At 38.6% G+C, this 22740-nt stretch overlaps 1 protein-coding gene across 2 annotated transcripts; it reads left to right on the forward strand.

The window, feature by feature from the left end:
* Positions 1–639: 639 nt before the first annotated feature.
* On the forward strand, positions 640–20692 carry pdgfra (platelet-derived growth factor receptor, alpha polypeptide). 2 transcript variants are annotated; one of them, XM_063002104.1, is made up of 28 exons: positions 640–691; positions 795–1079; positions 1651–1908; positions 1961–2109; positions 2989–3151; positions 3257–3443; positions 4312–4427; positions 4629–4910; positions 5333–5599; positions 5724–5854; positions 5992–6160; positions 6355–6544; positions 7092–7207; positions 7570–7696; positions 7861–8057; positions 8704–8798; positions 9057–9189; positions 9644–9748; positions 9978–10088; positions 10450–10603; positions 11481–11641; positions 12363–12475; positions 14323–14445; positions 14556–14667; positions 14763–14862; positions 15429–15534; positions 19069–19307; positions 19932–20692. In XM_063002104.1, the coding sequence occupies exons 1-28, from the start codon at positions 640–642 to the stop codon at positions 20077–20079; spliced, it is 4389 nt and encodes a 1462-aa protein (XP_062858174.1). In that variant the 3' UTR covers positions 20080–20692. The 2 variants fall into 2 exon arrangements, with proteins under 2 accessions (XP_062858174.1, XP_062858175.1); XM_063002105.1 differs by having other exon boundaries at positions 1651–1900; positions 1986–2109.
* Positions 20693–22740: the final 2048 nt, after the last annotated feature.

The raw sequence follows: 22740 nt of genomic DNA on the forward strand, positions 1-22740 counted from the left end.
CATTACTCCCAATAACATTTAAGTCCAGCTGTGAATTCAGCACAAAGCAGGTTTATAGCAGCACGTTAGATTAAAACTGGACCTTTAAATGCTCTGCTTACTTGCTGACAATTTAATACTTTTTTTATGAAACAACTTTGTACATACAGGCTTATTGCAAGGCATAGACTATGCACCATGAATCCCCTTCCTAAAATAAAGCTAAAACCATTCATATATTCATATAAATAAATTACATCCAATAAACAACCCATGACATATTTTAAGGCTTAAAAATTAACTGATAATTCAGTTTTCAGTTAAAAAGGGTGTCAATTAGGTCCATCACTAACAATACCTACAATAACAGCAAATATATTGGCAAACAATAAGCTTTTATTGACAATTATAGGGTATATTTTTAGTTTTATCTAGTTTTTAGTCTAGTTTTAGTTTAAGTAAAGTAATGATGATTATAATTTGTGACAAATAACAATCATAACAAGTGGTTTCTTGAATTTATTGTCTGTTCTCTCTGACCTTTAGTCTTAAATACAACATAATTGTTTTTACATCTAGAGAAGTCTTAGCAACCTAAACTGCAGACAGATTAATTTTTTTTTTTCTTTTTCCCTGCAGCTGAACACAAACTAAGCAACCATGGGGATTCTGAATCTCCTTTTGGGTATTGTCCTTGTGGAAATATTGCAAAGTAAGAAAGCAAAGTTTATTTGCATAAAGTATTACTGTGTATTATGCAGCAGAATAAACCTGACAGAAAACAATACTAAACATATTTATTTTATGATCTCCAGTTACATGCGAGAACTCTCCACCAGTCATTGTTTCAGACAGAGACGAGTTTGTCCTGGCACCAAACTCCCAGTTTAATATCAGCTGTACAGGAAAAAAGAACGTGCAGTGGGAAGATCCATTACCATCTAACACACACACACATGTACTGCCTGATCTTTACACTGCTACCCTTCTGATACTCGGAGCTGAGGCTGCCAACACACGAGAGTACATGTGTGTTTATGAAGATGGAGAGCCGGAAAGCACAGATGAAAACACTGCCAGCATCTACATTTACGTACCAGGCAAGTATTACAGCTTGTTTAAATTTTTTTTACATAAAATTCACCTATAATTGAATGCCACTTAGCATAGCACTTCTTTACTTGTTTACAACACAACTGAGAGATTATGTAAACATGGAGGGGGGAGTCAGAACAAATTTGTACTTTTCCAGATTTTACATTTCAGATTTAAATTGCTTTAAAAACAGTGTTTTTCAAATAATAGTTAAAACAATAAAATATTGACTAATATACCTTTGGTTAAAATGTATGTACAAATTGTACAAAATAATTTCAATTTGTATATTTATTAAATGTACAAAGTCACTTTTGGGTAATAGATAGACAATTAGCGACTATTAGTTTATTTTGGTCTGTGGGCTGTTTCTAACAAAAACACATACTAGATATCTATTAATTAATCAATCTACAATTATTATTTAATTGACCCCAATTCAATTTAATCAAAGATATTAAAATGTGATAGCATGCAAACTTTCCAATGACTTTTGCTAATCCTTTTAAAAGTTAATCCTTATAACATATATACTGTGTAACAACCTCATTCTTGTCTCTTTGTGTTTTATCCCAGATCCTGAAGTTCCATTCGTTACAGATGATCTGATAGAGACCTCGAATTTTTATATTCCCTGTCGAGTTACGGACCCTCAGTCTGCTGTAATTCTCAGGAGTTTGCCAAGTGGACATGAGATTTTTGCAAGCTATGAACCAAGACAAGGTTTCCTCGGCTCCTTCTCTGATGGTGACTACGTTTGTGAGACTGTTGTTAATGGCCAAGCAGTCCAGAGCATGATGTACACGGTTAAACCAAGTAAGCCAGAATTCACACGTAAAAGGGCCTACTACTATTCTAGACTTTATTTGACAATGTGTCTTTGCAGGTATGTTTGATATGGGTGGGGATACATACTTCACTGCAGAACTGAGAGCCAGTCAGGAAGAAATAAATGAGGGTGAAGCACTCAACCTTACCTGTGAAGTTCCAACTGGTGTGCTGCACACCCAGAAGTGGTTGCATCCCAGCAAAGCTGTAAGTGAACTTAATTTTTTTGTGCAACTTATACTACCTCCTAATTTACCTTTAAGAGACCCTGCCATACAACATGTATCTATCTTTATTAGAATGTAAAAAATAAGATGTGTAAAACAGAAAGTGCAAATTCAAGCAAAAAGATGGAAGGTTTACAGGATGGCACAAGATAGCCTCTGCTTAGTTTTTTCTATACAGGAAAGACAATCTTTTTCAGCTTAATGTTTTGCTTCAGTGAGATTTCCTTTTTCATTTGTAATGAGTGTGGAAGCCAAATGAGTGTGTGCCAGCATGTCAATAAAAGATGAAAACAGGACTGTTAGTGCTCACCATTTGCTCAAGTGTTTATGAGGGGGGATTGCCAGCGTAGGGGGCTTGGTGCAAGTCCATGAAACCAACTTTATCTAAACTTTCCCATTGTTTTCTCTGTACACAGGCACTTCATGACATACATTAAACATTGTGGTAACCACATATCATAGTAATTATAACCCTGAGGTCCTTCATGTCATGCCATATGTATACACAGCTCTGCCCATGTGAGGCATCTACACCAGTTGCTGTTTAGATAGTTTGTGAATGTAGTGGAACTTTGTCTAGGAGAGCTAGACTTGCTGTGGTTGTAGTGGAACTGTGTTTACTGCTCTTTGCTGAGACTGCAGCTCTTTTGCTTCTTACTGTAAAGACATATTTAATTCTGCTGACATTTGGATGTGCTCCTAAAGCCCACATGCTGAAGCTAATGCCAGACTTGTAGAGACATAGGCAGAAAGGAAGACTGGGCAGGATGTTTTTTTATGACACATGATAAACAGAAATTGGATATTGCCTGTTCAGCATATTTACAACATCTTTCTGTTTCACCATCACCATAAACAGGCTGTAGGTGCTGTTCAAACAAAACAGTCCCTCCCTGAAAAGGTTTTGTACACTCTAAGCATCCCACAAGCTACAATAAATGACACTGGCTTCTACGAGTGTGCTGTCACTGGCCAGTCCAGCAATACGACCTGGTTTTCCAGTGTGTTCATCACTGTCCATGGTAATCATTTACATAACATCTCTGTTTTTAGTAAATGAGTTTTGCATAAATCTCTATAAGATGTCAGTTCATTTTTCTTGCTTTTTCTCTTTCCCTGGTTTACAGCGGGTTCTTTTGTGACTTTGGATCCCAGTGGAATTGGAGCAGTAGAAATAGCCTATCTCCTGGAGGAGAAAGAGTTCACAATTTACATCCATTCTAATGTTGTTCCAAAAGTCAAATGGTTTAAAGATGACCATCTGTTGAATAGCAAGTATATCACCACCAAGACCACTCCTCTGACAGACAAAAGGTACACATCATGTAATAACATAAATTAGGACATTTGGACAAATAATCAAAAAAGTATTCGCCCTATCACGTAGAAGCTGCTAGTTTAACCCCCAGCAATGCCAAATGTTGTCAATAGTTAAAAGCTGATAAGCCAGGTTTTTGGGTAGGAGAGATAATATTCATGCCCCCCACTTATTAATCAGTGTGATACCAGTTTTTGGGTGTTTGTAAATTAATCTGTATGAATGAGGGCAGTTAGCACAAAAACTCCAGGCACATTGATATGCTTTATAAACCATAGCTCATAAAAGGGAGTGGCTGGCATCATGTGTCTAAAAGACAGCAAATGTTTGCTTCATCCCCAGAGTGTACTGGATATTATATGTTCAAATAAAATTAGTGGGTTTTATTAACAGTGTCTGCATTTTATTAGAGTGCAGGCGACAACATATTGTAACTATGGAGTAATATTCTATTAGATAGTGTTGTTTACTCACTAGACCTGTACAGTAAGAACTGTACTTTTAGTACGTGTATGAATAATAAAGCATGGCATTATCATTAAGCCAATTAAGTACATTATAATGGTATTATTTTAAATAAAAATAGAAATAGAATGCTAGAAATGCAAGAAAATAGCATTTGATTAGCCTATATTTCTAATTTCTGTCACAATTACAAGGTACTGTGCATGAAATAAGTACAAACTTAATAGTTAAATACTAATGCAAATTTCTAATAAAATCTTAAATGTCTGGGTAATTTGCTAAAATTGCTAAATGTTAGTCAATAGGCCTTTTTACTATCTCAGTCAAATGTCTAATTATGATGTAATTATGATTGTTAACTGTTAACCTCAGCTTAAAGAATATGTCTGTTCTATCAAGATACGAGAATGTTTTGGTTCTGTGGCATCCTGTAGAAGAGGACAGTGGAATGTACAAGATCATTGCATCAGTCGGTTTACAAAGCGATACGTTCTCCTTCATGCTTCATGTCAGAGGTAAAATCTAACACATTTTACATGATATGTTCCCTGGTTTACTATATGATTTAGAGATGCTTTATCAGTGTGTATTAGAAGTTGTAGTGGTCTGCCCACATTTGTCTGATTCTGCCATGTTACTGAAGTCTGTACAGCTTTATGTATTTACTATACAGGATTATGTATTTACTAAGTAATTATGTGTGTATTCTCTAACAGCTGAGCACCAGCTGTCTCAGTCTATGCTGGCTCCGATAATCTGGCCAAGACAAGAGACTTTGGTGGTGTCTCTCCACTCCACATTCAGACTGACATGTCGTGGCCAGGCTGAGGTGGCCTGGGAAGGCCCAGTCAACCTTAACGAGCAGACATTGGATGATAAGAGAGGCCTCTTCATCTCCACAGTGACCGTGGATAAAGCCACAGCAAGATACACAGGAGAATACACATGCTCCTATTACAACCAGACAGGGGAGAGCAGCATCTATATCTATGTGCCAGGTATGGAGAATTAGTAAGAGAAATAAGAAAAAAACTGTGTACTGCTATGACAGGCAGTTTGTTAGCTTGAATTTCACTACATTTGCTTACATGTTGGAAATTTGACTACATTGTATTTTACTTATTAACAAATATTTTTAAACAAGTCTATGATTACATGTCCAAAGCACAAACATCTTTTTGGTATTTTGGTAGCATTTTTCAAAATGTATGCTTTCTAATGCCTCACAGACCTTAGCATTCATAGGCTCGTGGATGTTTTCAGCTATTTTACTTAGTAAATTTACTCTTACTGCTTCTAACAATCCTTAAAATCAATATGTGTACACTTGCAAACTATGACTGTAGTTATTTCAAATGCACAGTCAATGCATGACTTTGCATTTCCTTTCCCTTATACAATCTCTAATTACACCACACAGATCCAGATGTGCCATTTGTGCCCTCTCTGGTACCCTTTATGAACCATATCCTGACGAGTCATGAGGAGATGGAGGTGCCGTGCCTCGTGTCTGACCCGAGTGCCAACGTCACATTGATTAACATGGAGACTAAGCAGGCTGTGCCCGCTGTCTATGACAGTCAAAGGGGCTTCCTGGGAATCTTCACAGCCGGAACGTATGTGTGCCGAGCTTTTGTGAATGGGAAAGTGCAAAACAGTGAAGAATATATTGCCCATGGCTTGACAGGTAAGGATACGGCTGTGAATAGTGTTCTTCTATATACAAAATGATGGCAACATGTTGTAATGTCTTTAATCTTAAGAATGTCTTTAATTATATGTTAAAGCTTTTGGTCTTTGTTGCTCCTCAGAAGGCTTAGGGTTACAGTTGGAGCTGAAAGCTGAGAAGAAGGCACTGCTGGTTGGGGAGACCATCACAGTGAACTGTGTAGCCAAAGGGAGTGACATACTAGAGAACATCTGGAAATACCCTGGTAAAATAGTAAGTAATAAATAAATAAATAGCAAAATTTCATTTCATGAAATAAGATTTTAGCATCTTTTTACTATAATGCATTTTATATAAAGTAATGAATTTATTTACATTTTTATAACTGTGGTTGTCTGTTGCTCTCACAGTTGGGTCGTGGAGTACATACACTGAAAGAGAACAAGAGAGATCAGGAGATCCGCTACACCCTGACTGTGTCTGATGCTACAGTTAAAGACAGTGGAATCTATGTCTGTTCTATCACTGACGTTATAAGCCAGGATTACCAATTAAAAGAGCTTAATATTACGGTCTATGGTACGTATAATCTACTCAGATACAGAACCTGCTTCTCCACTACTAAAAGTACTTTAAAAACGGATCCAAATGCTGTTTTTTACAGAAGACATATGTAGTCATTTCTGTGTCGGTTCTAGAGATTTAGAGGTTAGAAAGCAGTGATTGTGGTCCAGATCTTAATGTATGTTTTCTCTTGTCTCATGGCTCTCCAGAAAAGGGGTTTGTCTCTTTAGCTCCCACCTTTGCTCCTGTGGAGACTGCCAAACTGGACAAGGTTTGTGAGTTCCAAGTGGACATCGAGGCTCTCCCCACACCCAAGGTCACATGGCTAAAGGATGGTGTTGTCCTGGGTGACATTTCTGCAGAGATTGCTACTTCCTTCCAGGCAATCAGTGAGACAAGGTTAGACATCTCAGATGCACAGCCATAATAGCACATTCGCAACCCAAATTTAGAATTTTTTTCTTCATGTGGTAAATAAGACATAAAATAAAATAAAATTTTATAAAATAAATATAATCATTTATGCCTTTGTTTTATAATAATGACAAGCCACTACTAAATTCAGATTTTAAGAACTCACTGTCAAGGGGCTTGAAAATAAACTTCAGTGTAGCAAAAACATCAAGCCAAAGGTTCATTTTGTGTTATAGTATATATGAAAATGAATGCACAATTGAATTATTTGCATAGTTAATAATACAGTCAAATCATAGTAATATACTGTATTGTATGTGTTTGCAGCAGCACAGTGACACAGCTAGTGATGTGGATGTCCTATAACAAAATGGGTTCTAGGGATCTGGGTTAAATCCTTGTCTAAAATCACTCCAACACACACATTTAGTCAATGACTTTAAGGTTCAGAGCAGTATGTTTTGTATGCATTATCATTCCTGCACCCACAATACTTAAAACAATTGTAACAGAAGCCACTTTATTGATGCAGGTCCCGAAGCACCCTCACTCTAATTAGAGCTAAGACAGAGGACAGTGGAAACTACACAATAAGAGTTAATAATGGCAACCAGAGTGCCAGCTTCTCATTTAGCCTGCAAGTCAAGGGTAAGGTCTAAAAATGTCTAAATCTGTTTACCTTTCGCCCCTGTGTCTTTGCTTGCTGATTTTGCAGGTGTTGCTAAGGCAACTTGATTTTCCTGCATTTGCATGTGTTTGTTTTCCTGGACCATACGTTTCTTTTTTGTTTATGCTTAACTCTTTGTTACTCACTCTGTTTCTTTTTTACATGCATTTACATATGTGCTGGTGTTTTACCTTAACACTAACACCTATTTGCAATTTTGCACAGCTCTTCTGCGTAGTAGTTGGTGTTCTGTTCTCCTCCTTCATGTATGCAGTACTTTATAATCTGTTTTGTTAAGTATATCTGGTAATACTAATACTAATGCTGTGTATGTGTCCTGCAGTCCCTGCAATGATCATGGATCTAATGGATCTCCACCTTGGCTCAGAAGCAGGCCAGGCTGTGGTGTGTGTTGCAGGAGGAGCTCCAGTCCCTGAGGTGGAGTGGTACATCTGTAAAAACATCAAACAGTAAGCATGACTAAGACCTGCTCAGCAATCTACACCAGCATTAGATATATGAGAAATTATTTATTTGATATGCCATTTGTGACAACTACAGTCAATTCTGTCAAATCTCTGAAGCTCAGTTATAGTAAGCTGACATCATCATATGCTTTTTCCTTCCTCCCTAGCTGTGCTAATGACTCAAGCCTGTGGTCACCTCTTGAGATCAATGCTACAGGCATCACTGTAGATACACATGTGGACCAAGACAACCAGCTGGAGAGTCATGTGATCTTTGGCCATTTAGAGAACACAATCGCTGTTCGCTGCCTTGCCAGGAATGACATGGGCGTCGTCTCCCGTGAGGTCAAACTAGTGGCCAATGGTAAAAATAATTTTTTGACACATTTATACCATAGTTTTAATACAGTTTCCCATGTGATACTTTTGAACTAAGGAACATTATTTATAAGTAAGAGTAGCCTTTTTGCTAATGTAGGGTTAATGACAACCACTTAAAATGTTGACCCATCATTCCCACTCAACATGCTTGTTGCATGTTCTCCCTGTGTCCGTGTGGGTTTTCTTTAGTTTCTTCCCACAAGTCCAAAGACATGCAGTAAGGTCATTGAATTGGAGCTCTTGAAATTGCCCTAAGTGTGAGTGTGTGTGTGTGTGTCTGCTTTGTGATGATCTGGAGACCTGTCCTGGATGTATCCTGTCTTTCACCCAATGAATTATACTATTTTGTGCCAAACTTTGTTTTGAGAATGGCCAGTCAGAACATTTCTCAATGCAAGATTGCCAAAAGAACCATCCAGAATGTTATCAGGTGCAAAAGCCTACATCTTTCATACTATGAAGGTGCATAAGTGCCAACAGCATGGGTGACTTGCGTATGTGTGAAGGCACCATGGATGCAGAGGCGTATATTGGAAGCATATGCAGCCATCAGTTATGTTTAGCATTTATTAGACTGTTTAAGATGTAAATTTAGTTTATACTCTGATACTGAGTATTGATATCTTCAGGTTCACACTCTGAACTCACCGTGGCAGCTGCTGTTCTGGTGTTGTTGGTCATTGTCATCATCTCACTCATTGTGCTGGTCATTATCTGGAAACAGGTATTCATTTCCACATTTATTTATTCATTCACATTTCCAATCATTTTATTATTTTTGAACATCCTATTTCCTCCAAGTATGCTTATATTCATTCATTTATTCATTCACCTGCATATTCATCATTACCACAATTTTCCCCACCTAATATCAGTTTGTGGCATCTTTAATAGTAGGGAACACTGTATGACTGTTTTTTTCATGTTGTATAATAATAACTAAATAACTAAACACCTGTTTTTTTTTCTGTACACCTTTTAGAAGCCACGGTATGAGATAAGGTGGCGGGTCATTGAGTCGGTCAGTCCGGATGGACATGAATACATCTACGTGGACCCCATGCAGTTGCCCTATGATACACGCTGGGAGTTTCCACGTGATGGGCTTGTCCTGGGTGAGTCACATGGCAAAATTCAGCACCTCATGTGGTTGAGTAATTGATTCAACTGTGGCCATTTGCTTATTTTAATAGTAGTAGGTGCAGTCTTGGGATACCAGCATTTTGAATATGTGATGTGTGTATGTGAGGTGTAACAGTGGTTGTGATGTTGTAATCAAAGCCAATTCCTTCAGATGGTTGTATTGGCTACCCATGTGTAATCAAGAGTGAGTTAGATTTTAGGCAGCATCACACAGCCTTAGACAGTAGGACATTTAGGAGGGGGCTCTGTGTCATATAAATTAACATGGCGATGGATTGCCAATAGATGTTCAGTGGATTGTCCATCTTTGGGAAACTGCCATTCACTGGTTAATTATTTGCCATGTAACTTTTGAATTGCTTGTATTTTCATGATTCAAATGTGTGTGTGTGTGTGTGTGTGTGTGTGTTCGTGTGTGTTCTACAGGCCGCATTCTTGGTTCAGGAGCTTTTGGTAAGGTGGTGGAAGGCACGGCATATGGACTCAGTCGTTCTCAGCCAGTAATGAAGGTGGCAGCAAAGATGCTAAAACGTGAGTCAAGTTACACATGTAAATATACAGACTTATGCAAACGTCTAGACACCTCTGTTCAAGTTTCATGTTCTGTTTACACATTCTCTACAGAAAACACTGTTGAAAACCAACATAATGTGCCAAATTCAGCAAATAAATAGAAAGTGTGTACTAAAAGAAGTGTTTTACTTGGGAAATCAACAAAACGTGTCTTTTTTAATGTTATATTATTTGATTGGTCCCTCAGCAACGGCTCGCTCCAGTGAGAAGCAAGCGCTGATGTCAGAGCTGAAGATCATGACCCACCTTGGCCCCCATCTGAACATTGTCAACTTGTTGGGGGCATGCACCAAATCAGGTACACCAAAATGTAACATTATCATTTTAGCAGTGGTTGCTCAGTGTTTAGGAATCTTAACGTTGTGGGTGTCAATACTGCCAGGTAGCCAGTGTTTGGCTTTATTACGTCTTTTGCTGCTCAACTGTATGCTTGGATTGTATCATATTGTACAATTGCCTTGAACAATTGTACATTGTACGTTAGATGTATACATATAGAAATTGTACACACACACACCTGTTCATTGTAATGTAGAGGTTGGGAGGTATACAGGGTGGTGGCTTAGCTGTGGTTTGGTTTTTAACAGGCTGTGTTTATCAGTCCACAATATTTGCATATGGGCATTTTATGAGCCTCTGAATTTGTCTCTCTCTACCAGGTCCCATTTACATCATCACCGAGTACTGCTTTTATGGAGACCTGGTGAACTACCTGCATAAGAACAGAGACAACTTTCTTGGCCATCACTCTGAGAAGGGCAAGAAGGACCTGGACATTTTTGGCATAAACCCAGCTGATGAGAGCAGCAGAAGGTCAGCCTTAGTAGGATTAGTTTTACATGTGGATGTGGGTAAATGTAATCAGTCGCAACAATTGTGGGATTTTTCTTATCTGATTTAATGTTAATATTGCGTATTCCCATGTCTACAAAGTGGTCATTGTATAATCAGCCCAAACAATAAGACCACATCCCAAAATATTAAATGTTAGAATGATGGTAGTTACTCCTAGTATAGAAGTTAAATGCAGCAGATATGATCAGCATAAAGAGCTGAGTGACTTCGATAAGTGCCAGATAGTCCTGGCCAGACGACTAGTTTGAATGTATTTATTTATTTAAAACAACAAGGAGTGCTCACAGGCACCCATGATTGGGCAAGACTTATTGATGCCAGAGGACATGAATGCTTTTGAGTCTGTTACAGATCAACAGAAGAGCTAGTGTGGCTCAGCTTGCAAATAATTTAAATCATCAGTTAATGTGTCACAAAACACAATGCTAACTCCTGTCCACCATCTGGCATCAGAACAAAAACATTAGAGCAATGAAAGAAGATTGCCTGTTTTCTTCAAGATCATTTGGACAGCCTCTTTTATCTGTGAAAAAGGGTGGCACTAGGATGCACCTGTAAGATCTGTTGATACTGTCCTGGTACCACATACCCCATGACTTCTTTAGATGACTTGTGGAGTCTATGTCTCAGCAGATCAAAGCTGTTTTAACAGCATATTAGGTGGGTGGTCCTAATGTTTTGGCTTATCAGTGTATATTTCCTGTCCAAATTGACAGTACAGTGAAGAGTCCATCATGTTGTGTAGGAAAATAGTTTTGTTGTACAGACAACAAGAGTCATAGGGTATTATTATAAAAAGGTATTAATATTTGCTCATGTGTGTGTGTGCCCCCAGCTATGTGATCCTGTCATTTAAGGAAAAAGGAGATTACATGGATATGAAGCAGGCAGACACAATGCAATATGTTCCCATGTCGGAGAGGAGCAACACATCAAAATATTTTGACCTCTCCAGTGATGACTATGATCATCCACCCTCTCACAAACATGTCAGCGGTAAGATGCAGATTTACGTGCACACCCAACTGATAAAAGAAATGTGCTAAAACATAAAACAGACACACGTGTCCAAAGACCAGGACATATGATAAAATGTCAACATTATTATTTTGTAATTAGTTCTTAGACATTAGTAAATGAATTTTGAGCTGATCGCACACGCCCTTAACAGTTCAACTGTTACAAACTGTTTCAGCAAACCTTTTAACCCTGAGAGATGCTTATTTGTCATTTCCCCCAAGCATTTCTTTGTTGTTTTGGAGTCTTTACTCATTATCCCTTGACTCCTACCCTTTTCTCCTCTCTCTCGTACTCTCTCTCTCTTCTTCTAATGTCCTTGTGTTTTCCTCTGCTTTATTTCCTGTTCAGTTTGGCTTGCTTGCATCTGGTTTGGCTTGGTAGAACGTTCTAAAAAGTGCCCCACCCACACGTACATAAACACTTGTATTTTGCCAGCAATAGTCAAGGAGTCCACCCTTGTGTCTGGTTATATTATGCACTGCACCCTATGCACCCTGCAGTTACTAAAGGTAATTGTAGCCCACTGGGTTTACTGCTTGTTTTCCCCAGCCATTACTAAGACCTGTGAGATACAGCCAAAGCCCGTGTACATAAACAGACTAATACACGGTGTACACCCAGGCACAAAAGTACACACACTTAAAGATGTATTTTGGAAGCTGGCTGTACTAATTTATGCTGTGTGTGTAACCAACAGAAAGTGAGGTAGAGAAGCTTCTCTCAGATGACTCAGATGGGCTGACCACAAAGGATCTTCTTAGCTTCACCTATCAGGTGGCCAAAGGGATGGAGTTTCTGGCTTCCAAAAATGTGAGTCTAAACTAAGACTACAGTTTTAACCAACACTGGATCTGTGCTAGTTGTTTCACGCAAAACCAAAGCGTCTGCATCAACTATTTTAGTGGTTTATATTGTGTATGTTTTAATGAAGGAATGGACGAACATGAAGGAATCATGTTTAGGTAGATTTTGAACACACAGCACACCGACCAATTAAAATTAAGTAATTTAAAATTAAATCATTTGAATCCTAGCAACATCATCAAAATCAGAGATTTAAAGCAAAATCAAGACTCACCCTTAAGCCTAAAAAGTCAGAGCCATGTAAAAGTATTTAGATATTAACGTTTTTACAAAATGCACTATATGGCCAACACTTCTAATTACTGTTAATTATTCTAATTGTAAAGCTTATCTATTTCAGCCACACCCAGTTGCTAACAAAAAATATATGATTCTAACTTCAATTTGACTGTGGTCCTGGACATACACCAATCAGCCATAACATTAAAACCACCTCCTTGTTTCTACACTCACTGTTCATTTTATCAGCTCCACTTACCATATAGAAGCACTTTGTTTATATTTTTGGTTGGTGGACTATTCTCAGTCCAGCAGTGACAGTGACGTGTTTATAAACTCTATCAGTGCTGCTGTGTCTGATCCACTCATACCAGCACAACACACACTAACACACCACCACCATGTCAGTGTCACTGCAGTGCTGAGAATGATCCACCACCTAAATAATACCTGCTCTGTAGTGGTCCTGAGAAAGTCCTGACCATTGAATAACAGCATGAAAGTGGGCCAACAAAGCATGTAGAGAAACAGATGGACTACAGTCAGTAATTGTAGAACTACAAAGTGCTCCTATATGGTAAGTGGAGCTGATAAAATGGACAGTGAGTGTAGAAACAAGGAGGTGGTTTTAATGTTATGACTGATTGGTGTATAGTGTATACTTATTCTGAGTTACAGGGTTTACAGACATGGGGACCAACTCATTGGGGGCCCATGATTTTGTGCATGTCCAACAAGGTTATGATCAGGTGTCTATACTTTTGGCCTTATAGTGTATTGATATTTAAATACATATTGTTACCCCTATTCTAATTATACAAGTCTAATGTTTACTTGGAAATCCGCTCTTTGCACTTAAAAATCCTAGTTATTTTTGCTTCACTCTAAAACACCAAGGCCTTGGGTTTCTTTACCTCAGCCGTGCTTACAGTTTTCTGTTTTGAAAACTGGCCGCTGTGTCTTCCAATATAACAGTCTAAATGAAGGAGTTAGAATAGTTTGAGCGCTAGCCTGGCTTTCAAAGGCACACATCATTATAAGTGAAGCCCAAACACTATAAATAGCACCAGAGAGAGGGTGTTGTTGTGTATCATGTTATTAAACCAGTCTATTGCATATTCGTAAAATATATTATTATAAGAGCACACAGCAGGTATTAATTAAGGTTTATGAGTCTCTAAATGCTTCCAGAGAGGGTTTCAAGGTCATTATACAGACCTGGTGTTTTGTAGACCACCCTGAATAAGAGAAAGTTGTAGAATAATGTCAAGATAGAGTAAAAACATTACTACAATTTCAACAAAGTTGTTGTGGTGTTTACCAGGCAACTGACATCTGGTATTAGGACACTTTTCTTCTGCTAGCCACTATAAACACCTTGTATTCTATACATGTAATTCACAAAGGATAAACAAAATGATTAAAACTTTAGCAACAAAGATCCATATTATTTATTTTAACTAACTATCTTGACCCTCTCACCTAAAAAACACCAGCTACAATTGTTGCTTCAGTACATCAAGATTCTTTAGTGCAAAATAAAACCCTATCTTTTTTATCTCTCTTGTATGTAGTGTGTGCACAGAGATCTGGCTGCTCGAAATGTCCTGCTGTCTCAGGGTAAAATTGTGAAGATATGCGACTTTGGGCTGGCCAGAGACATCATGCATGACAACAACTATGTGTCCAAAGGAAGTGTAAGTGTCAATCCACCATCATTATGACTTTTGACTTACATATGTTGTTGTTTAATAAATGAATATTGGGTAAATTAATGTCTGTTTCTTTTTTTCCCATGCATACATAGACCTTCCTACCAGTGAAATGGATGGCCCCTGAGAGTATTTTTGATAACCTGTACACCACTCTGAGTGACGTCTGGTCTTATGGTATCTTACTATGGGAGATCTTCTCTCTAGGTAAATTTAAACTTTTAGATTGTCTTGTTTAATAGGATGTACTGGTATTATGTGAAGTATTCTAATATGTATGTTTTATTTTAAATCCACTGCAGGTGGCACTCCTTATCCTGGCATGGTTGTGGACTCCAGCTTTTATAACAAGATCAAGAGTGGCTATAGGATGGCCAAACCTGAGCATGCTTCCAGTGATGTGTAGGTTCAGCTTAACAACTCACAACACTATAATATGATTTATCTGGTTCTAGGTTATATGATTTGGTAGTTGTGATACACTGTTTGCTAGGAAGTATGTGGACACCCCTGCTAATTAATGAGTTTAGGTGTTTCAGCCGAACCCATAATATAAATATATAACATACATAAAATCAAGTGTGGCAAATTTTGGAAAAGGTCTTGTTCTAGCGTAACTGTGCCTGAGTCCATAAAGACGAGTCAGTTTTGTGTGGATTATAACAAGTTTGATGTGTGAGATCTCTCGTGGGTTGCTCAGAGCCCACAAATGCTCTTCTGACTAAATAGGCAAAAATGCCCTCAGACACAAATGCCTTTCCAAAAGAATATTATAGCCACAAAATGGGGCTCAGCTACATATTAATGCCTCTGGTTTTGGAATGTGATGTCTAACAATCTCACTGTCAGGTGTCCACATACACTTCTGGGCATTTAGTCTTGCGTAAAATGTTCAAGTAATTAATGGCTATCATATATCTATCTTTATTAAAGCCAAAACAAACATTATAATGCACGTGTCACTATAGATATGAACTGATGGCAAAGTGTTGGAACAATGAACCAGAGAAGAGACTCTCATTCCAAAGTCTTACTGAGAGTGTGGCCAACCTGTTGCCATGTGGATACAAGATGGTAAGATCTAAACCCATTAAACTTTACACTATATCTGAAGTTCCATATGTCTGTTGCTCACAAATTCAATTTTTTCCTGTTTTTATTTTCCTTCACCTAAAGTCCATTATTTGACAGTTTTTTGCTCTTGTCCACTATATCTTTCTGTCACACTTTCATTTGTCTTTTTGTAATTCCTAAAGAAGGGCCATAATAACATATTTTGTTTGTTTATTAGGATTTTAACGTCATGTTTTACACTTTTGGTTACATTCATGACAGGAACGGTAGTTACTCATTACACAAGATTCATCAGTTCACGACAATTTCGTATCTCCAATTCACCACACTTGCATGTCTTTGGACTGTGGGAGGAAAGCCCCCATAATAAAATATAACATCAATGCTAGTCCACATTGGTAACCCAGCAGATCAATGTTGCTATAAAAATTACATGCTCTGGTGGCTTAAATACATTAACAAAGTAGTTTCATCAGGTGTATAAAGTGATAATCAAAATCAATCCATCAGTCAATTAAGTGTGCACCAGCAGCTCAGCACAGTGCCATTTGATTCCTGATAAAGAATCAGTTTTTACTTACCAAGAGGTGTAAACATGGGTAATTCATTGAATTTAGGTTAAAAGTGACTCATTAGACACAGAAATGTGAGCATTGTTAATGTGAGCATAACATCAGCAACATCAGGGTTTTTTTTTACTTGTTGCATCACATACACTTTATTTGGGCACAAAAGTAACAATTAATCAAGAACATATAATATAAAATTGCTTACAGTAAACCACATGAGCAATATTTTAGACCTGCACAACAACCGAACCCAAAATTTTGGCTTACACCTTTTCTGTCAGTTGCCTTTTTGTTCCCAATCCACAAGCTTTGGTCTTGGTGCACCAGGAAGCAGTACACATGTCTCTGCCCACACCCCGAAACGAGCTTCCTGTTTCTTGTGGTTGTAATGTAGTGTGTCAGGATGCTCACACCATCCCTACCAGACCAATAACAGTCATAAGCACAGTGGCACTCCAGATGGGTAACACCCATCAGGATCTACTGAGCATCTGTCTGTTAGCCATAATGACCTCATTAAGCTCACACCAGACATGGCACTTCAAAACTTAAGTTTCCCAGAGTCACATGGCCCAAGGGTTAACTAGATTTTGTAATAGCACCTTGGGAAGGGGTGTGGTGGGAAATGTGGTTCTTTATGGCCATTCGGTGCCACCAGAGAACCACAGGGCTGCTGCAGAAATGAAATAAGACATCTAAGTGAGACGTGTTTATAGCAGCGTTGAGGGACTATAATGGTACATTTTAAAACCACTAAAGATGATGGAAATCCCACTTATTTCCTTTTAATGTTAAAATGACATAATGGAGGATGTAATTTATACCAGAAGTAGAAGATTTATAGAACCTATCATTAGCCCTTAAAAAGCAGCCCATGTAGTTTGTACACACAGGCAGAATAAGCTAAATAGAAAACAACTGAGGGCCAAACCCTTTTTTTACACTTAAATAAATCATCTATCATTCTATAAAGCCTATATAATCAAGCTTAAAACATATTAGAAGGACTATTTAAACCAATTACTACCAATCCTCCCAAGAGCTGGTTCTAGGCAAAGGTGGTACAGGCAGATGCCTAAGGAGACAATTTTCTGAGGTTTCAGTCTTATTGTATTATTTAATTTTCCTCACATATACAGTACACTATTTACACTATTTTTGAAATGTATATTCCATATTAAGTCAAGAAGTCAACATCTATAACCAGGTGGCCAGATATCACATATGGTGGTCAGTCCCAAAAGTAATGTTTCCAAATACAGGCCTCTAGGCCTTGAGTCTACAGTGTATCACAAAAGTGAGTACACCCCTCACATTTCTGCAGATATTTAAGTATATCTTTTCATGGGACAACACTGACAAAATGACACTTTGACACAATGAAAAGTAGTCTGTGTGCAGCTTATATAACAGTGTAAATTTATTCTTCCCTCAAAATAACTCAATATACAGCCATTAATGTCTAAACCACCGGCAACAAAAGTGAGTACACCCCTAAGAGACTACACCCCTAAATGTCCAAATTGAGCACTGCTTGTCATTTTCCCTCCAAAATGTCATGTGATTTGTTAGTGTTACTAGGTCTCAGGTGTGCATAGGGAGCAGGTGTGTTCAATTTAGTAGTACAGCTCTCACACTCTCTCATACTGGTCACTGAAAGTTCCAACACTGCACCTCATGGCAAAGAACTCTCTGAGGATCTTAAAAGACGAATTGTTGCGCTACATGAAGATGGCCAAGGCTACAAGAAGATTGCCAACACCCTGAAACTGAGCTGTAGCACAGTGGCCAAGATCATCCAGCGTTTTAAAAGAGCAGGGTCCACTCAGAACAGACCTCGCGTTGGTCGTCCAAAGAAGCTGAGTGCACGTGCTCAGCGTCACATCCAACTGCTGTCTTTGAAAGATAGGCGCAGGAGTGCTGTCAGCATTGCTGCAGAGATTGAAAAGGTGGGGGGTCAGCCTGTCAGTGCTCAGACCATACGCCGCACACTACATCAAATTGGTCTGCATGGCTGTCACCCCAGAAGGAAGCCTCTTCTGAAGTCTCTACACAAGAAAGCCCGCAAACAGTTTGCTGAAGACATGTCAACAAAGGACATGGATTACTGGAACCATGTCCTATGGTCTGATGAGACCAAGATTAATTTGTTTGGTTCAGATGGTCTCAAGCATGTGTGGCGGCAATCAGGTGAGGAGTACAAAGATAAGTGTGTCATGCCTACAGTCTAGCATGGTGGTGGGAATGCCATGGTCTGGGGCTGCATGAGTGCAGCAGGTGTTGGGGAGTTACATTTCATTGAGGGACACATGAACTCCAATATGTACTGTGAAATACTGAAGCAGAGCATGATCCCCTCCCTCCGGAAACTGGGTCGCAGGGCAGTGTTCCAGCATGATAATGACCCCAAACACACCTCTAAGACGACCACTGCTTTATTGAAGAGGCTGAGGGTAAAGGTGATGGACTGGCCAAGCATGTCTCCAGACCTAAACCCAATAGAACATCTTTGGGGCATCTTCAAGCGGAAGGTGGAGGAGCGCAAAGTCTCGAATATCCGCTAGCTCCGTGATGTCGTCATGGAGGAGTGGAAAAGCATTCCAGTGGCAACCTGTGAAGCTCTGGTAAACTCCATGCCCAGGAGAGTTAAGGCAGTTCTGGGAAATAATGGTGGCCACACAAAATATTGACACTTCAGGAACTTTCACTAAGGGGTGTACTCACTTTTGTTGCCGGTGGTTTAGACATAAATGGCTGTATATTGAGTTATTTTGAGGGAAGAATAAATTTACACTGTTATATAAGCTGCACACAGACTACTTTTCATTGTGTCAAAGTGTCATTTTGTCAGTGTTGTCCCATGAAAAGATATACTTAAATATCTGCAGAAATGTGAGGGGTGTACTCACTTTTGTGATACACTGTAGTTTGTGAATAGCAAGTATGTGTATATGTGTGTGTGCAGAGCTATGAGCGTGTGAACCAAGACTTCCTGAAGAGCGACCACCCGGCGGTGACACGCGTTCAATGCGTCCAGAGTGACGAGACCTATCTGGGTGTGGTTTATAAGAACCAGGGCAAGATGCGGGACCGTGAGAGCGGTTTTGATGAGCAGAGGCTAAGCTCTGACAGTGGCTACATTATTCCCCTGCCTGACCTTGACCCACTCTCTGACGAGGAATACACTAAAAGGAATCGCCACTGGTAAGCTATACACTCTTTGTATAACGTATGTAATATTTGCTAGACTGTCTACAGTAATTGAAAACTAAGCTAGAATTTGGAACTCTGTATATCTTACACTTAAAGCATCTTGTATTCATAATTATTGGCCAATTTGCCAGATACATCTACCATACAGGTGCATTACCATATATGTACATTAATGTAAAGAGACCACCATAGCCCGAACAGAAATAGTTGTTGTTATTGGCGTGCTAGACTATTTTGAGCAAATCTGTTGTAGTGATAATAAGGTAGTAAGTTATACTTACCCTCCAACATTACACTGACATAAGCCTGTCATAAACCTGTTAAGCCAAAAGCAATGTGATATCATAAATGGTCAAAACAGTTGAAGTCATGTATTAAAACAGCACTATTTTACCAGTACCAATAGTTTATGCAGATAACAAACAAACTTAAATGTCTGAAATTGTAACTGAGGAAAAATGTAAAAAGTAAAATCTGATTAAATAGCAACTGTGTGTGAGTACAAGGTAGATGTAACTAATAAAGTGGTAATAACTGTTAGCTCAAAACTACTATGTTTGAATGAAACCAGAGCTGTTGGCTGATGCTTGTGTATGTTCATTGTTTGGTGTCTAGCTCCCAGACCTCTGATGAGAGTGCTATAGAAACAGGCTCAAGCAGCTCCACAATGCCCAAGCGGGAGGGAGAGACCCTGGAGGACATCACACTGCTGGATGAAATGTGCCTGGATTCAGGGGATCTGGTGGAGGACAGCTTCCTGTGAGAAAAGCTTATAGTAACAGAGTGAGAAAAATGAAGAAATGGAGAGAGAAAAAAGAAAAGAAGAAGGAAGTGGGGAAAAATAAACCCATTTGGACGTGAACTCATCTAACTGATCTCTCCATACATCTCAACTCTTCTTTAAACTTCTCCTATCCTGACCAATTTACTGTCCAAGAACCCCAAGACATAAACACTTTAACTTTCTGGATGTCCTGTGAAGTTTTTGATTTGAGACAGCACTCTACACTGGTTCGGAGGATGAATTATCAAGTGCGTAAACACTCAAGCTATGATAATGAGACGTTCTGTGGATCCAACCAGCATCCTGACTGTCAACCTAAATCTTGGGAAACTGAGAGGTAAATAATATGAGAGGAATGTCATTGTTTTGCTTTTTTGGACTTTAATAGGAATTCTATACAGCAATATAAGCAGCAACACATGGCTGAGGTTATCAACAATGTAGTTGGAACCAGCCAGCTTCCAGATTAGCCCATATGACCTTAAAATAACCACTATAAAAACAGCAAGACAGAACAACTGAATGGATATTGAACCAGGACTCACTGGTACTCACTTTGCATTCAGTTAAATTGATGATGGTTTTGTAAGGGAGCAGCACATAAATTGAAAAGCACAAACCCTGGACTGAATATGTACATCCTATAATAGATCATATATTGTCAATGACGCAGTAAGTGCAGCAGTTAAAATTTTATTTTTTTACTTGTTAGTGAGTATAAATATGTATTATTTGTGAATATAGGGGAGGGAAGGGAGAAGTTCTATGGTCCGAATGAAGTAAATCACAAAAATGTTTTGACATGTATATCACATGCATCTTTATGACTTCCAGACAATTTTACCTCTAAACCTAACCAAAGTTTGGACCAAATATTATGTGTGTTGTTCTGTTAAACCGTTTTTGTTCTTATAAGCAATGTGTCAACTGAAGCCAAAAGCAATATTCTAATATGTATGCTTGTGTTGTGCTACACAGCAATGTATACATCTTTATTCCTGTTGCATTGGTTAAAAACCTTGACTCAAGCAAAGGGGCAAATCATGTGCTGACATGATAGAAAGAATGTAAATGATCCGTTTCTGGCCTGAATGAACAGAATAGAAAGTCTTTAGTTGTCATATATACCTATACACATGTACGGTACAATCAAATTATTTAGTCGTATATTCCAGCTTGTGTGGAAGCTGGGGTCAGAGTGCAGGGTCAGCCATTATGCAGCGCTCCTGGAACAGACAGGGTTAAGGGCCTTGCTCAAAGGCCCAACAGTGGCTGCATGGCAAAGTCGGATTCAAACCCACAGTCACAATCCCACAATTTATAGCCCAAAGCCTTACCCACTAAGCTACCACTGCCCTAAATCCCTGTCTCTCATCAAATTCAAATTATTAAAAATAAGCTGAAATGTTATGATGCTTAATGTAACAATGTAACATATTAATTTATTCACCTTGTTTATCTGGGTCATCTAAACCAAATGAAAAGGACATTTCTTTCTTTAAATGTTGTTTGCAAAGGTGTCCATACACTTTTCAAAATAGTTCAGGATGGCCATTGTCCATTATATTTTAGGGATTTTCTTTCTCAAACACACCAGACGACAGTTCAGCAAGCAATAATAATCTTTATTATGTATATTAATGAAGAAAAATCTCCACAACTATGCTGGACTTCAGCCTTCCCAGGACTGCAGTTCTTTGAGACAAGTTTATACCACAACAACAGCAATAATACAGTTGCTATGATAAGCAGAGAGGGTTTGTGGTATTCAAATAGTATTTACCATATGCAAACGACTGGCTGGTGTTTTTAAACACAGACTGTTTTTTCTATTGACTAGCCAAGACAGAGCTAGCAATGCTATATTATTTAGCTTTGCTATCTTCCCAAGTGCTGATTCAGATAACCAGTGGTTTTAAAAAACTGGTTTGATGGTAGATTTTTTGAAAAGCAGATCAAGCTGGAGTGGCACGGGATTGCCAAGGACTGGGAACACAGAGTAATTGAAAGAGCCCTGTTTACATTTGCAATGGGCATTACAAATGGCAGCTGTTTTTATCTGAACTGACGTTGCCTGTTATTTCTTCTATGTGTGGTTTCAGATTATCCAATAATTGTTGACCACTGGGTGGTACTGTAGACCACTGTAGGATGAACTGGGTCCCTTTATATTGTGTATCAGGGTGGGGGATATTACACAGTGGTGGCATAAAGCTTTACGAAAAAGCAAAAGATTTTTGGCCTGTCAATCAATAGGATAAGATGGGATGAGCCACAAAAATTACGTTCTTCACATTACAAGCCAAGAAAACTAATAAGCTTGGTTAAGCTAAACCATGGTTTCTTATTCTAGTACTGAAAATTCACTGCCTTGCAGAATTTTAAGCATTTAAGCACACAATTCTAGCTCATAGAGGCTTTAAAATTAGCTCATAAACTGGATTAAATGTGTTGATTGTAAAGAAAACTTGGTACTAAATGGCAGTGTGCTTCCAGAACTAACGCTGAAAAACCCTTCCAGGAAAAAAACTATGCAAATGCTTTGAGATTAGACTACAGAAGTTGCAAAAGTTTGTATGGTCCAGAGCAAACAAAGAATGTTACTTTGGGTTGCAAATGTGCATGTAACCAACAGCTATT

Source organism: Trichomycterus rosablanca, chromosome 9, assembly GCF_030014385.1.
Source record: "Trichomycterus rosablanca isolate fTriRos1 chromosome 9, fTriRos1.hap1, whole genome shotgun sequence".
In the NCBI taxonomy this organism is placed as follows: Eukaryota; Metazoa; Chordata; class Actinopteri; order Siluriformes; family Trichomycteridae; genus Trichomycterus; species Trichomycterus rosablanca.

Excerpts from the sequence above, each read along its gene's own strand:
- pdgfra (XM_063002104.1), top strand. The coding sequence starts at position 640 with ATGGGGATTCTGAATCTCCTTTTGGGTATTGTCCTTGTGGAAATATTG. Across the intron at positions 4,911-5,332 it reads CATCTATATCTATGTGCCAG|ATCCAGATGTGCCATTTGTG; the intron begins GTATGGAGAATT and ends TACACCACACAG. Across the intron at positions 15,535-19,068 it reads TGCCATGTGGATACAAGATG|AGCTATGAGCGTGTGAACCA; the intron begins GTAAGATCTAAA and ends GTGTGTGTGCAG.